Raw genomic sequence first — 17,992 nt, 5'->3', positions numbered from 1 at the left:
TATATGTTTCTATAAGATCTCCTCTCATTCTTCTGAACTCGAGCGAATACAATCCTAGACGATTTAATCTTTCATCATAAGTCAACCCCTTCATCCCAGGGATCAACCTAGTAAACCTCCTCTGGACCATCTCCAAAGCCTTCCTCAAATATGGAGACCAGAACTGGACACAGTACTCCAGGTGTAGTCTCACCAGTACCTTATACAGTTGCAACATTACCTCCCTACTCCTGAATTCAATTCCTCTAGCAATGAAGGCCAACATTCCATTTGCCTTCTTAATAACCTGCTGCACCTGCAACCTAACTTTGTGCGATTCATGCACAAGCACTCCCAAGTCCCTCTGCAATTTGAATGTGTGATTAATAGGACTAAACAACGGTATTACGAATGAGGAGAGAAAGCACACAAGGTATTGGCGTGGCAATTAAAGAAAGAACAGATATCGAGGACTATTAATGCTGTTAGACGGAATTCTCTTATTACTTATAAACCTCATGAGATTAATGATGAATTTTATTCATTTTATAAAAAGTTATATACATCTGAAGGAAAACAGGAAACTGGATCGATTGATTTTTTTTATCACAGTTGAATTTACCGATATTAGAGGATGGAGATATACAGGAGTTAGAAGAATCATTTACTGATTCAGAAATTAAAATGGCTTTGCTGGAAATGCCAAACGGTAAATCGCCTGGTGATGATGGCTTTTCGGATGAATTTTATAAATTTTTTAATGATGATTTATCTACAATGTTTGGGGATGTATTACATCAAGTTGGAGAATATTATGATTTACCTGAGTCTTGTTCTAGTGCTTTAATTACAGTAATTCCTCAAAAAGATAGAGATCCTTTGAAGGTATCTTCATATAGACCAATTTCATTGTTAAATGTAGATTATAAAATAATAGCTAAAGTATTAGCAAATAGATTGACTAAATTTTTACCAAAGTTGATACATATTGATCAAACATGTTTTATAAAGAATAGATATGCTTCAGATAATATTTTGCGAGTGATTAGTTTGATTAATAGATTTCGACAATCTTTAGATAATCCGATGGTAATATCCTTACATGCAGAAAAAGCATTTGATAGAGTTGAATGGATTTTTTTTTAAGTTTTGGAGAAATTTAAGTTTGGTCCTTCTTTTATTGATCGGATTAGGGCTGTATATAGTAAACCGGTAGCTAGATTATTGACGAATGGTTTGAATTCAGAATCTTTTAAGTTAACTCGATCAACTCGTCGAGGTTGACCTTTATCACCAGCTTTGTTTGCGTTAGTGATTGAACCTTTAGCACAGTTGATAAGACAAAATACACAGATACAAGGTATGAAAGTTTTAGATGAGGAACATAAATTAATTTATTTGCTGATGACGTATTGGTGTATTTAACAAATCCAGCTCAGTCACTTTTGCATTTGAAGGAATGTTTAATACAATATGGACGTCTTTCTGGATATAAAGTTAATTGGAGAAAAAAGTGAAATATTACTGATAAGTGAAGGAGTTTATTCAATTTATAAGAATATTATTAATTTTAAGTGGACTGATCGAATTAAATATCTGGGTATAATTTTGAATGTTAATTATCAATCTTTATATAAATTAAATTATGCTCCATTAATGAAAAAAATTAAAACTAATTTGATTAAATGGAAAGATTTACCTATTAATTTAATGGGAAGGATAAATACAATAAAGATGACTATCTTTCCATGTATACAATATTTGTCTCAATTTATTCCGTTTTTACTTGATAATAATTTTTTGAGATTTAAATAAAATGGTTAGGGAGTTTTTATGGTGGGGTAAACTTTCGAGAGTAGCTTTGATTAAATTAACTTGGAAATGTGAGTTAGGGGGATTACGTTTACCACATTTTCAAAATTTTATGAGGCAGCCCAACTTAAATTTATTAGTTCATTGATGGATTTGGTACAGCCTCCTAGTTGGGCTAAAATTGAGATGGCAAGTATTTTTGAATTTGAAACACATCAATTTTTGTTTAGGTGGAATATAAATTTGTTACAACAATATAATGTGCCTATATTAAAACATTTAATGAAGTTGTGGATAAAGAAAAATAAAATGATAGGTTCTAGGGGTAAATTATTGGCTTTGACTCCGTTGTATAATAATCAACTTATTTCTTTTTCAATACATAAAGTTTATTGCATTGGAGATTTAAAGGTGTGGAAAATTTGGGAGATTGTTTTAAAGGGGGTAAGTGTTTTATCTTTTAATCAGATGAGGGAAGATTTTGGTATTGATAAGAATTCTTTATTTCTTTATTATCAAATTCGATCTTTGGTAAAATATATGTTTGGTAGAGATATGATTTTACCTAAAATGACTAAATTTGAGACTTTTCTTACGAAGGTACCAGAGAAGGGTTATATTTCATTTATGTATCAAATATTACAGGATGGCATGGATAAAAAGGGTTGGGATAGATCTAAAATTAAATGGGAAGCGGATATTGGTTTCACTTTTTCTGAAGAGGATTGGTTAGATATTTGTTATGATAGTGTAACTAGATTGATAAATGCATGTTATGCAATGATTAATTACAATTTTTACATCAATTATATTTGACACCTGAAAAAATTTTAAAAATATGGTTTTAATGAATCAGATTTGTGTTTTAGATGTGATACAGTTGGAATTTTTTTCATGCTGTTTTGTCATGTATACAATCTTTTTGGAAGAAAATTCAATCATTTTTAGAATATTTGTATAAGATTATAGTTTTAGATCCAACAGTATTTTTATTGGGTAGTTTGCAACTTCTGAAAGGCTTGGGACTAGATAAGTTTCAGCTTGCTTTTGTATATTTAGCTTTATCCGTAGCGAAAAAATATATTGCTAGTACGTGGAAAGATACAAATATGATTGATATTAATAGATGGCATAATGAGATGAAATATTGCTTAATAATGGGAAAAATTATGTATGTTTCACATAATTATTTTTTTATTAATAAGTGGCTGTTATATTCGGAATATTTACATTTCAATTTATATTGATTAGATTTTAATATGTATATTTAACTTTTTTTTAATATTTCTTTTTTTCTTTTTTTATGGCTCTCCTTAGGAGAGTTGGCTGAAGGGGGGGGGATCTTTTTCCTTTTTTTTCTCTTTTCATATATATATTTTAAAAATGTTCATGTTTAATTGCTGTATATGTCATATTATTAGTTTTTTGAATGAATAAATAAAGTTTTTTAAAAAACCTGATGTGGAATCTATTTCAGGTCCTTGCTGGGTCAAAATCCTGTGGTCTCTTCCACACCAGCATTGTGGAAATACCTTCATTAGGTACCGGGACAGGGCACCAGACACCAACACCTTCCCCCACCTCACCTCCTGTTGAAAAGGAGAAGTACATGAGATAACTTACAGGATGGTGTCCACGGCAACAGACTAATGAGGGGCTCAGTGACTGAAGGACCCTCACAGGCTGCAGAGGCTGTGGGAAGGCTGGATGCGAATCCAGGGAAACACTCAGTGTCTCTGAAGGGACCCTCTTTTGCATGTCTCTTTCCTATTGTTAGGGGCATTGGGCATTGCTCAGGATGACTTTGTTTGCCTTATGGTATTACATTTTTAATGTATTATTCTTGGCCCACCTGCCTCATCCCTCTCTCTTTATTGCTGGCTTGCTTCCTCTCCACTCTCAGCCATGATGCTGGGTCTTGACTCGATGCTGATAATTCCTTCCCTCCTCCCCCTAACAGATGGCGAGCTCCCCCAGCAGGCTATTTTTTATTTATTTACCCATCAACATTGATGAATGTCTGAATTTACTTGTCTATGTTCACGAGTTGAACATCCTTTTATCTTGGTCATTTTGCTTGCTGCCTTTGCCACTGGTGGTATGTACACTGGCCACCGAGACAGAGGTGCACCAAAGAAGAGGTACAAGGACTGCTCAAAGAAATCTCTTGATGCCTGCCACATTGACCACTGCCAGTGGGCTGATCTCGCCTCCAACCGTGCATCTTGGCGCCTCGCAGTTCGGTGGGCAGCAACCTCCTTTGAAGAAGAGCACAGAGCCCACCTCACTGACAAAAGACAAAGGAGGAAAAACCCAACACCCAACCCACCAATTTTCCCTTGCAACCGCTGCAACCGTGCCTGCCTGTCCCGCATCGGACTTGTCAGTCACCAACGAGCCTGCAGCAGACCTGGACATACCCCTCCATAAATCTTCGTCCATGAAGCCAAGCCAAAGATATTAGTTCCAGTGGTGTGCAGTCCCTTGCATTGAAAACATCCTTTATGGTGAATGCATAACGTAGTACTTCCAGAATTACTTTCATTCTGGCCTTAGCTTAGACATGCAAGTGAAGATACATGCAATTTGTTTTGGTAATTAAGCAATTTGATATTTTAATTGGACATATTTACAGTGGATATCGACCAGGATAATGATATTTTGCATCTATCTCGGGCTAATTTTGATTCCATTTAAGACTTCAGATTTTGCATTTGTTCTATGACAATAATTTGCTGCTATATTTGTACATTTCATTGGATGATATTCTTTTGCTTTTATCAGTGCCATCATTGCAGATACTGGAACCTTGTAAGCAGGCACATCTAAGTTTGCTGATGACACCAAATTGTGTGGTAAAGCAAATTGTATGAAAGTTAAGTGAATGGGCATAGTTCTGGTAGATGCAAAGCAGTATCAGTGAATGGGAGGCCATCCAGTTTAGACAGGAAGATAGTAGATTGGACAATTATTTGTATGATGTAAAATTGTAGTATGCAGTTGTGCAGAAAGATCTGGGCATGCTTATATATGAATTGCCAAAGGCCAGGTTCCAGATGCAACAGGTAATCAAGCCAAATGGATCTTTGGTCTTCATTACCAGAGGGATGAATTTAGGAGCAGGGAAGTTCTGGTAAAACGGTACTTACTGTTGATATACTGGCTTTGAAGCCAGTGTAGAGGAAGGTCAACAGGTTGATGCTAGAAATGAAGGGATGTCTTATGAAGAGAGATTGAGTAACCAAGAATATACTGAGTGGAGATTTGAAAAGTTGAGGGGAATCTTTCAGAAACCTAAAATATATGAAAGGAATAGATTTTTAAAAAAAATTGAAGGCAAGTTGTTTTCACTGGCTGGTGATACTACACCTAAGGGACATTAGATCCATGAATGGATTTAAGACAACGATGAAAGGAAATGCTTCTTCCAGAGATTAGCGAATCTGTGTAATTCTCTGTCCACTGAACTAGTGGAGGCTGCCTCATTCAGTACATTTAAGATAAAGATTTTTGAAGATGAGTTCACAGCTTGATCTTGTGGAATGACAGAACATTTTGGTGGGCCGAATGGCCTCTCCTGCTCCCACTTGTTATGTTCTTTTTTTTGAAGGCTTTATTTAAAATTTTATAACATGAATAGAATAGAGAATTACATTTAAAGAAAAATAAAAAAAAATTAAAATGGTATGATTACAATATTACATCAGAAAACTACACAAAATAACCCCCCCCCCGTTAATTGTAACACAATATTAGTAATCTAACTTAAAATTAGTCCAGCCCTCCCCCCTAAAATAAAGAGTGAAGAGTTAATAAAATTAACAATATTATATATGGAAAAAAAAAATACCCACTTACAAAAAAAGAGATAAAAACCTAAAAAAAATTCTAACAACAAAAAAAATGTTTTATCAATACTAAAATATCATGCTTAAACATATATTTAAATCAAACTTAAATGCATATAATTAGCAAACGGAGTCCACTTTAACTTATAAAAAGACATCTTATCCTGAATTGAAAAAGATATCCTTTCCATAGTCAAACAAAATTTCATCTCCAAATACCACTTATCTAAAGTTAGTATATTTTTATCTTTCCAAGTAAGTGCTATACATTTCTTAGCCATGATTAAAGCTAAATAGATAAAGGAAATCCGATAATCCTCTAAACCTAAATCAATTAATGATTGCATGTTCCCTAATAAAAATATATCGGGATCTAATACAAGATGAATATTATATAAACTGTTAAAAATAGATTGAATACCTTTCCAAAACTGTTGCAATCGATCACAAAGCCAAACAGTATGCAAAAAATTATTGGCCGTCTTATCACATCGAAAACAAGAATCTCACTTGTTATGTTCTAAGTGCAAATATGAGATATTGTATGTTTGATCAATTCAACGATTAAATCTAGGAAAGAACCAATAAAATTGAAAGAGTGCAGAGAAGACTTACAAGGGTGTTCCCAGGATTTGAGGAACTGAATTACAGGGAAAGATTAGCATTTTATTCCCTGGAATGTCAGAGAATGAGGAGAGATTTGATTGAAGTATGGAGGCAGTGTAAAAAAGATGAGGGGTACATATAGAATAGATGAAAGCAGGCTTTTTCCACTGAGTTCTTGTTTCAGGTGAACATGAACTAGAGAATGTGGATTAAGGGTGAAAGGCGAGATGTTTGGGGGAAACTTCACACAGTGAGCGATGAGGAGTGTGGAATGAGCTGCCAGTTGAAATGGAAAATGGAAAATACAGGCTTGACTTTGAGATTTGAGAGAAATTTGAAGAGGTACATGGATGGGAAGGATATGGAAGGATATGCAGGTCAATGGGACAAGGCAGAATAATATTTTGGCATGGACTAGATGGGCCAAATGGCTGGTTTCCGTGCTGAAGTGTTGTATGGTTTTAACTAGGTTTGCAAGTACTGAGACTGAGCTGGCTTGTTTCTGATTTATTGTTCCAAAATGTTTGATGATTTGGAATTAAAGTAAACCTTAACACATTTGGATTCCTTCACTAAAGATCTAATGACGTAGTATACATTTTGAAAGCTCTTCCACTCTTGTAAAGGTTGTTTATGCAAGCACGCTCTCTCCATCCTTTTCCCCTAGATAATTTCTTGCAAAAAATAATCCATAATTCAGTGTATAAACTGAAAGATTTTAACATAACTGGTGGCAGGCATCAGGCCTCTCAATTTTCAAGTGTAACCTTTTATACTCTGGCAGTGACACAGCTTTTGTTATTATGCATAATGTCACTTTTTCATGGTATTTATCTGATTTCTTTGTCAGAAACAATTGTAATGTTTATGATGGATTGAAAGTATTCTTTGAGCAAGTCAAAGATAAAAGAGAAGATTGCAGACTTCCTGACAAATTCTGCAAGTTCTTCTCTCATGTTAATATAAGCATCAAATACTTTGTTATTTAGAATCATCGAAACCATTGAATATTACAGCACAGAATCTAGTCTATGCCACATTATTATTCTGCCTAGTCCCACTGACCTGCACCTGGACCATATCCCTCCATACCACTCCTATCCTGTACCTGTTCAATTTATTCTAAAATGTCAAAATTAAGCCTGCATTTACTAAATCAGCAAGCAGCTTATTCCAGACTCCCACCACTCTGTGTCCAGAAATTTCCCCAATGCTCCCTATAAACTTTTCCTGTTTCACCCTTAACCTATATTCTGTAGCTTTTAATCTCTCCTAACCTCAGTATAAAATGGTAGGGCACGGAGGAATATGGTAGAACAGAGGGATCTGGGAATACAGATACATAATTCCATAAAAGTGGCATCATGGGTGGATAGGGTAATAAAGAGAGCCTTCATATATCAAAGTATTAAGAATGGGAATTGGGATGTTATGGTAAGGTTGTATTAGATATTGGTATTCTCAGATCCCTCTGTTCTACCGCACTACTCAGTGCCTTACCACTTGCCGTATATGTCCTTTAGTGTTTTGTCCTTCCAAAATGCAACACCTCGTACTTGTCTGCATTAAATTCCATCTGCCATTTTTCATCCCATTTTTCCAGCTGATCCAAATTCCTCTGCAAGCTGTGAAAACCTTCCTCACTGTTCACAGTGCCTCTAGTCTTAATGCCATCTACAAACTTACTGATCCACATCCTGGCTATTGTTTGGAGGACTGTATGCAACTCCCATCAGGGTCTGTTAACCTTTACAGTTTTTAAAAAATTCTGCTCAAAGGCATTCTATATATTTTGATCCAATAGTTCCATCCTCCAAATACTTAATGACATTTTTAACCAGAAGAACCACCCCATCCCCTCTGCATACCTTCCTGTATCCATCGATATTTAGTTCCCGACTGTGGTCTTCTTTCAGCCACGACTCAATGATGCCCACAATTTCATACTTGCCCACTTCCTGCTGCAGTCCAACATCATCAATCTTATTCCTTATAATGTATACATTGAAATACAAGACCCTTGGAGCTGTATTCATCAACTTTATCAATGTTGTTTCTAAAGTATCCCAAGTTAAATCCTTAGTCTTATGCTTGCAATTTTGCCTATTGACTGTCTATCCTTCCGCACAATCTTGCTATACAGTGTATCTATCTACTTGTGTTTTTTCTGCCCTATTTAAACACTTCACATTCTGGTTCCCATCCTCCTGCCATCTAGTTTAAACACTCCCCAACGGCTCTGGAAAACCTACCCACTGGGAGAAAGGCTGATTTACTACCCTATTCTCATTCCTTTTACCCTTAACCCTCGATTCTGTATTAAATGTACCTAATGACTTGGCCTCCGCATTTGTCCGTGGCAATGAATTACATAGATTTATCACCCTCTTGCTAAATAAATTCCTCCTCATCTCTGTTCTAAAGAGGAATTTTTGTATTCTGAAGCTGTGCCATTTCATCGTAGACTCTCCCACCTCAGGAAAAATCCTCTTGATGTCAACTTTATCGAGTCCTTTCAGTATTCATTAGGTTTCCAAGACACCAAGAGACAAGAGCAACTTGTCTGTGAACTACTCTTTGCAGACGATGCCGCTTTAGTTGCCCATTCAGAGCCAGCTCTCCAGCGCATGACGTCCTGTTTTGCGGAAACTGCCAAAATGTTTGGCCTGGAAGTCAGCCTGAAGAAAACTGAGGTCCTCCATCAGCCAGCTCCCCACCATGACTACCAGCCCCCCCCCCCCCACATCTCCATCGGGCACACAGAACTCAAAACGGTCAACCAGTTTACATACCTCAGCTGCACCATTTCATCTGATGCAAGGATTGACAAAGAGATAGACAACAGACTCGCCAAGGCAAATAATGCCTTTGGAAGACTACACAAAAGAGACTGGAAAAACAACCACCTGAAGAAGCATACAAAGATCAGCGTGTACAGAGCCGTTGTCATACCCACGCTCCTGTTCAGCTCCGAATCATGGGTCCTCTACCGGCATCACCTACGGCTCCTAGAACTCTTCTATCAGTGCTGTCTCTGTTCCATCCTCAACATTCATTGGAATGACTTCATCACCAACATCGAAGTACTCGAGCTGGCAGAGTCTGCAAGCATCGAATCCATGCTGCTGAAGACCCAACTGTGCTGGGTGGGTCACGTCTCCAGAATGGAGGACCATTGCCTTCCCAAGATCGTGTTATATGGTGAACTCTCCACTGGCCACCGAGACAGAGGTGCACCAAAGAAGAGGTACAAGGACTGCTTAAAGAAATCTCTTGGTGCCTGCCACATTGACCACCACCAGTGGGCTGATCTCGCCTCCAACCGTGCATGTTGGCACTTACAGTTCGGCGGGCAGCAACCTCCTTTGAAGAAGACCGCAGAGCCCACCTCACTGACAAAAGACAAAGGAGGAAAAACCCAACACCCAACCCCAACCAACCAATTTTCCCTTGCAACCATTGCAACCGTGCCTGCCTGTCCCGCATCGGACTTGTCAGTCACCAACAAGCCTTCAGCAGACGTGGACATTACCCCTCCATAAATCTTAGTCCACGAAGCCAAGCCAAAGAAAGAAAGAAAGAAAGGTTTCAATGAGGTTCCTCCCCCATCATAGAACCATAGAAATATAGAACGTTACAGCACAGAAAACAAGCCATTCAAGCCTTCCAGTCTGATTTAAACTATTATTCTGCCTAGTCCCGCTTGCCTTCACCCAGTTCATACCCCTCCATACCTCTCCCATCTATGTACCTGCCCAAATTCCTCTAAATGTTAAAATTGAGCCTGCATTCACCGCTTCAGATGGAAACTCATACCACTCTCCCACTACTCTTTGTGTGAAGCAGTTCACCCTAATGTTCCTCCTAAAATTTTCCCCTTTCACCCTTAACCCATGTCCTCTGGTTTGTATCTCATCTAACCTCAGTAGAAAATGCCTTCATGCATTTACTCTATCAATACCCTTCATAATTTGGTGTATATTGATCAAATCACCCCTCATTCTTCTACGCTCCAGGGAATAAAATCCTAATTCGCTTACCCTTTCTCTGTAACTCAGTTCCTGAAGTGCCAGCAATTTTTCTCTACACTCTTTCAATCTTATTGATATCTTTCCTGTTGTTAAGTGACCAAAACTGCACACAATACTCCAAATGTGGCCTCACCAATGTCTTACACAACTTTATAATAACATCCCAACTCCTGTACTCAATACTTTGATTTATGAAGGCCAATATGCCAAATGCTCTCTCTATAACCCTATCTACCTGTGACACCACTTTCAGGGAATTGTGTATCTGTATTCCCAGATCTCTCTGTTCTACTGTACTGCTCAGTGCCCTCGGAATTACTGTGTAGGTCCTACCTTGTTTTGTCCTTCCAAAATCCAAGACCTCACACTTGTTGGCATTAAAATCTATCATTCATTTTTCACCTCATTTTTCCAGCTGGTCCAGATCCCTCTGCAAGTTTTGAAAACCTTCCTCACTGTCCACCACACCTCCAAACTTAGTGTCATTTGCAAACTTGCTGATTCAATTTACCACCTTATCATCCAGATCATCAATTACCATATATTGATAAAAGATTTTTTTTTAAACTGGCATTTTTCACATATCACATGTAGAAGTCAAGTCCCCCCCCCCCCCCCCTATTTTTGGTCCTGCCTGCTCACCCAACAAAGCTCCCGATGCCCCAACCACAGACTCTTGCCGAGGTGCCGGCAGCCCGCTGACCCCCCCCCTATTTTTGGTCCTGGCTGCTCACCCAACAAAGCTCCCGATGCCCCAACCACAGACTCTTGCCGAGGTGCCGGCAGCCCGCTGACCCCCCCCCCTATTTTTGGTCCTGCCTGCTCACCCAACAAAGCTCCCGATGCCCCAACCACAGACTCTTGCTGAGGCGCCGGCAGCCTGCTGATCCGAACTCCGAACGCGGACCCTCGCCTCAGCTGCCCTTCCCATTAGAGCTCCCTCCACCTCAGCTGCCTGCTCATCCAAGCTCCAAATACCCTGAATGGAGACTTACCACCCATTTCTGGCCACTCTCCCTTCCATCCAAGCTCCCAATTTCTCAAATGATGCAGGTACTAATTGCAGTCAAAAGTAGCATGCATGTAATAGTTCACCCCTTAAATTTTACTCTTAAAGATTTATCCACAAAATTCAACTATTACACGTGTATATACGGTAGATGACAAACAACAATGGTCCTAGCACTGATCCCTGAGGCACAACACTAGTCACAGGCTTCCAGTCTGAGAACAAATCATCTCCTGTCACTCTCTGGCTTCTCCTGTGGAGCCAACGTTGAATCAGTTAACCTCACCGTAAATACTGAGCATCTCAACCTTGCTAACCTAACTCCCATGTGGTACCTTGTCAAAGGCCTTATTAAGGACCAGGTGGGCAATATCCAAGCCTTTCCATCATAAATTCCAGCAAAAACAGGCATCAAAACTCTTCCTATGAAGACCCATTTATCATAGGGACCTTCTCTAATGCCAGCATTTTTTTCCTTAGATAAGGAACCCAAAACTGCCCACAATACTCCCAAGTGTGGCCTGACCAATGCCACATTAGATATAAGAAGCATGGAGTTAAGGAGATGTTTGAAAGATACATTGAATGTAAGAGGAATCTTAAGAGAGGAATTAGGAAAGCTAAAAGAAGGTACGAGAAAACTATGGCAAGCAGGGTGAAAACTAATCCAAAAGAGTTCTACAAATATGTTAATGGTAAGAGGAAAGCTAGAGACAAAATTGGTCCCTTAGAAAATCAGAGTGGAAAACTGTGTGTGGAACCTAGAGAAATGGGGAAGATATTGAACAGTTTCTTTTCTTCAGTATTCACTAAGGAGAAGGATATTGGGAGATGTGGGATAAAAAAAGCAAATTGGGTAAATATGGGGAATATAGAGATTACAAAAGGTGTAGTTTTAAGGCTTTTGAAGAATATAAAGGTGGATAAGTCTCCGGGACATTGAGAGAAGTGAAGGAGGAAATAGCAGAGGCTCTGGCGGTAATTTTTCAAATGTCATTAGATATGGGGATAGTGCCGGAGGATTGGCGCATTGCGCATGTGGTTCCGTTATTTAAAAAGGGTTCAAGGAGGAAGCCTGGCAACTATCGGCCTGTAAGTTTGACGTCTGTGGTAGGTAAATTAATGGAGAAAATTCTTAGAGATAGTACTTATAAACATCTGGATAGACAGGGTCTGATCAGGAGCACTCAACATGGATTTGTGGGAGGAAGGTCATGTTTGACCAATCTGATTGAATTTTTTGAAGAGGTGACTAGGAATGTGGATGAGGGTAGCGCAGTGGATGTTGTCTATATGGACTTCAGTAAGGCCTTCGATAAGGTACCACATGGAAGGTTAGTTAGGAAGGTGCAGTCTTTAGGTATAAATTTTGAGATAGTCAAATGGATTGAACATTGGCTGAAAGGGAGAGGCCAGAGAGTGGTAGTGGATAATTGTCTGTCAGGTTGGAGGCCGGTGACCAGTGGTGTGCCTCAAGGATCTGTATTGGGCCCATTGTTGTTCGTTATATACATTAATGATCTAGATGATGGGGTGGTGAATCGGATTAGTAAATATGCAGACGATACTAAGATAGGTGGAATAGTGGATAATGAAGAAGGTTTTCAAGGATTGCAGAGGGATTTGGGCTGCTTAGAAAAGTGGGCTGAAAAATGGCAGATGGAATTTAATGCTGATAAGTGTGAGGTGCTTCATTTTGGTAAGAAGAATCAGAATAGGACATATGTGGTAAATGGGAGAGCATTGAGGAATACAGAAGAGCAGAAAGATTTAGGAGTGACGGTACATCGTTCCCTGAAGGTAGAAACTCACGTGAATAGGGTGGTGAAGAAGGCTTTTAGTATGCTGGCCTTTATCAATCATTGCATGGAATATAGGAGTTGGGAGGTGATGTTGAGATTGTATAAGGCGTTGGTGCGGCCTAATTTGGAGTTCTGTGTGCAGTTCTGGTCGCCTAATTATAGGAAGGATATAAACAGAGTGGAGAGAGTGCAGAGAAGGTTTACCAGAATGTTGCCTGGGTTTAAGCACCTGGAGTATGGGGAGAGATTGGACAGATTGGGTCTTTATTCTTTGGAGCGTAGAAGGTTGAGAGGGGATTTGATAGAAGTATTTAAGATTATGAAAGGGATAGACAGAATGGATGTGGATAGACTATTTCCGTTAAGAGGAGGAAAGTTTAAAACAAGAGGACATGAGTTAAGAATTAAGGGGCAGAGGTTTAGAGGTAACATGAGGGGGAACTTCTTTACTCAGAGAGTGGTAGCTGTGTGGAATGATCTTCCGGGAGAAATAGTGGCGGCGGAGTCAATTGTATTATTTAAGAAAAGGTTGGACAGGTATATGGATGAGAGGAAGATGGAGGGTTATGGGCATTGTGCAGGGAGGTGGGATTAGAAAGGGGTGTTTGGTTCGGTGCGGACTAGAAGGGCCTAATGGCCTGTTTCCGTGCTGTAATTGTTATGTTATGTTATGTTATATAGAGCCTCAACATTACATTTATGTTGAAATGATTGATAGCATTGCATTTGCCTTTCTCACCATTGACCCCACCTGTAATTTTCCCTTTAGAGAATCTTGCATGAGGACTCCCAAGACACTTTACACCTTTTATTTCTGAACAATTTGCCTATTTAGAAAAAGAAAGACTGGAATTAAATGCAATGGAGTTAGAAGGATGAGGGGAGACATGATAAACTTTGGGAAAAGATGGTAGGGTATGATTGACAAGAGAGATTTCCTGTATCCTGCATGAAGTTGGGGAAACATTGAATGAACTTTTAACATTTCTACGACTGATTCCACCTGCATTGAATTTGTCCATTGTTATTGAATGAAGATCTACCGGGACCAATGCCTGAAGAGGGCGCACAAAATCAGTGAACCGGTGCGGACTCGAAAGGCCAACATGGCCTGTTTGTGCTCCGTAAATGGTTATATGGTTATGGTCTTTTATTCCTTCTAGCAAAGTGATCATACATTTCTCTGCAACTAAGTTATAGTGCTTGAGTTTCACTGAAAAGTATTGGAGATTGTTTGCAACTTTGTCTTAATAATAAACCTGAGGGTAATTTGAGCATTATCCTTGGGTATAAATGTAAGTAAATAAACATTATTCAGATTAATTTTACTCTAGATTCATGACAGACACTAGAAATATTAAAAACATTTTTACAATGAATTTTTCTTCAGACTTCACCAGTTCAATAGCAGAACCAAAAATGGGGCTGTATTATCATGTGAATTGTGGGGTTTCTAACAATGAATATTTTGAAAATTTAAAATTTAAAATAATATTTGAATTAAGTACCCTTTTGCTTCATTTGTACCTTAACTTTTTTTTGGACACAGGTCAGGTGATCACTGCTGATACCTTTGAAATTGTAAATGGATATAACTTCAGAAACTTGCAGTGGCGAGTGAATGGAGAACGGCAGAGTGGAGTGGCTCCTGCAGATTACGACGATAGCTACCTAGGTGAGATTTGCCTTGCACTAATGAAAACTAACATTCATACATTTTGAGGATAACCTCAAAAATTGAATTCACAGTCAATAACTCAGGAAAAAGCTGTTCAGCCTTTCGAGCAACCTTGGTTAGTCATTACATACAGTATTAAAATTATCTTCATAGTGTACATTGGTTTCTGTGGTGAAGTAAAGTGTTCTGTATGAGCCTTTTGATTCTATAAGCTGTCATTATTTAAGCACCATTTAAGTCTTGCGTTTTGGTTTCTAGATAATCATTCATCATTCATGGAATGAATATTTAGAATCTGATTTGGACTTATCGATGTTTGTAATAACTCATTGATTTCTGTCAATCTTATATATAATGACCAATGGGCTGAAGGTTTTATTTGTGTTAAAAAAGAAAGAACCATGTAGAAAATACAGCACACAAACAGGTTCTTTGGCCTAACTTCTTTGTGCTGAACTATTTATCCAACCATTCCCATCGACCTACACCTGGATCCTCCACACCCCTCCCATCCATGCACCTATCCAAATTTATTTTGAATGTCAAATTTTAACTTGCATCCATCATCTCTGCTGACAGCTTATTCTACCCTCTCACCACCTTCTGGTGATTTCCCCCCAATGATCACCTTAAACATTTCACCTTTCACCCTTAGCCCATGTCATCTCATTCTTGACTCACCCAACCTCATTGGAAAAGGCATGCACGCATTTACTCATAATGTAACACCTCCTAATGTTGTATACCACCATCAAATATTCCATTCAATGCTCCTTGGAATAAATTCACAACCCATTCGACATTTCCCAATAATTCAGCTCCTTAAATCCTGGCAAAATCCTTGTAAATATTCTCTGCACACTTTTGATCATATTGATATATTTCTTGTAAGCAGTTGTCCAAAATTTGCAATCAATGTTCCAAAATTTCGCCTCACCAATGTCTTATACAACTTCAAAATAACATCTCCTGTGCTCAATACTTAGATCTATGAAGGCCATTGTGCTAAAAGCTCTCTTTACATGTCTGTTTACCTGTGAAGCCTCATTCAAGGAATTCTATGTCTGTCTTAAATACCTCTGCTGGGGTTCTTGCAATTTCTGCAGTAGCCTGGTCCTCCCTTATTTGCCTCACGACAGGAAGCAATCTGTAATCAGTATAGGGTCCAAGACCTGACTGCTATTTTGCCTCAGTTCTATAGACTTTTTGTCTATCTCCCAGGTAAATAGAAATGGGAAACAAAAACTTATATTATCTCTTCCATCTCTTTTGGCGTGCATCAACAAACTGACTCTGATGTTCAAGGGGACCAATTTTGTCCCTTGCTAGCCTTTTGCTCTTAATATATCTATAGAAATCCTTGGGATTTTCCATCACCTTGTATCTCAGAGCAACCCTAAGCTTTCCTTTAGCTCTCCTGATTTCCTTCTTATACTCCTTAAGTGCCTCATTCATTCCTTGCTTTGCTGCCAAAACTTACAACACACCTACTTCTTCATCTTTACCAGGGCCTCAATTTCTCTCAAAAACCAAGGTTTCCTATACCTACTGCTCCTTCCTTTAATTCTGATAGGAACATGCAAACTCTGTACTTTGAAGGTCCCCCACTTAATCAGCACACCATTGCCAGATAACAACCTGTCCCAATCCAATCTTGCCAGATCTTTTCTGATGCCATCAAAATTGGCCTTTCTCTATTTTAGATAGCAACCCGAGGACTATAATTTCTTTCCATATTTATCTTGAAAATAATGGAATTATGATCACTGGGTCCAAGTGTTCCCCCCTTATACACACTTCCATCGCCTGCCCTGTCTCATTCCCCATTAGGATATTCAGTATTGCTCTCCCATTTGGGAGCTTGTTATATTGATTAAGGAAACTTTCTTGAAGTGAAACACAAAAGTCTGCAGATGCTGACATGGTAGTAAAAACACAGAAATGCTTTAGGATCTCAACAGGTCTTGCAGTGTCCTTATGCGGTAAAGGTAAATAAACAACATTATGGCCTGAACCCTTCTTCAAGGGATGAGCAAAAAAGTCCATTCTTTTAACTTGGCACATGTCTCCCTTAACTCACTTTGCAGCACCTTGTCACCCTGCTGTCATGATAATGAATATGTATGAGATGTACCGGAAGTCACGTGGTATGAGAGAGAGATAAGAACACAAGCAGGAGAACAAAGGAAACTGGAAAATAAAGACACTGAGAAGTTTACCTGATAAAACTTGTGTTCGATGTTTTATTAACTTCACATTTCGGGCCACAAATGTGACACCTGCTACCCATGGTATTGGTCCCTACATGGACCATGACATCTCTTGCTGCTTACTCTCCTGGTTATGAATCCAAGACACCTCTGACTCCTTGGAGGCAACATATCACCCAGGAGTCTCAATTTCATTAATAAAATGTCCTATCTATTCGCCTAACCATTGAACTCCTTATCTACTACAACTCGCTTCTTTTCTACATTATCCTTCAGAGCCAAAGGGCCAATCTCTGTGCCAGAGACATGAATGCTGTTGCTTGTCCCTGATAGGTCAATCCCCTCATCATTATCCAAATCAGACAATGTGTTATTGAGGAGAGTGGCCCAATGCGTTACCCTGAAATGTTTCTTTTTGGATATCTTTATGCCATTTTAAGGTCACAGACTCCAAATGTGTGCATATACAGCATTTAGTTGGTAGTTTCATGAATCATCATTTATCAAGTTCCACTGAGTAGTCAATAAATATGTTTGCAGTTGCCCTTTTTGCACTCTTAACCAGCTAAAGGCCCCAATCACAAACTCCTCATGGAGAACAGACTTCCTCAGATTTCCAATCCTAGAAATTGGGAAATCTACTGATGACCCTTGCCAGATTACAGTTGGCATCAGGTCAGTGGGCATTGAAGTCAGTGAGATGTAATGACTATTTACCTTTTTATTTGTTTTAGTTACTTTAAATGCATTTTCTACAATGTCTGGGACACTCTGTAGATAAGAGTGTGGTCCAGGGGCAGCTTACTGATGATCTTGGGCAATTCACTGGGTCATCAAAAAATGTCCCCTCACCTCTTCCCCAGTGTTGTCAATATTTCTCTTTCGCATCTTGCTCTGAATATTGTTGCAGTGGCAATTTTTATGCGGTAAAAATATATTGATGACTGTTGAACCTAGAACATGATTCTTCACGTGCCACATGAAAGTATTTATTCAGTGCTCCCTCTTAAATGTTTT

The 17,992-nt window shown here is 38.7% G+C and overlaps 1 protein-coding gene across 2 annotated transcripts in view; it reads left to right on the top strand.

The window, feature by feature from the left end:
* Positions 1–17,992, top strand: part of itga8 (integrin, alpha 8) — a 284,139-nt gene that overhangs the window by 24,375 nt on the left and 241,772 nt on the right. For both annotated transcript variants that reach the window (XM_069914329.1, XM_069914330.1), the window contains exon 7: positions 14,637–14,762. In XM_069914329.1, coding sequence (XP_069770430.1) covers positions 14,637–14,762 — 126 coding nt within the window. The remainder of the gene's footprint in view (positions 1–14,636; positions 14,763–17,992) is intronic.

This window comes from Narcine bancroftii, chromosome 1 (assembly GCF_036971445.1).
Source record: "Narcine bancroftii isolate sNarBan1 chromosome 1, sNarBan1.hap1, whole genome shotgun sequence".
NCBI classification, from domain to species: domain Eukaryota; kingdom Metazoa; phylum Chordata; class Chondrichthyes; order Torpediniformes; family Narcinidae; genus Narcine; species Narcine bancroftii.
Note: the sequence above shows the minus strand (reverse complement) of the source record. Positions and strands in the feature narration are given on the sequence as shown.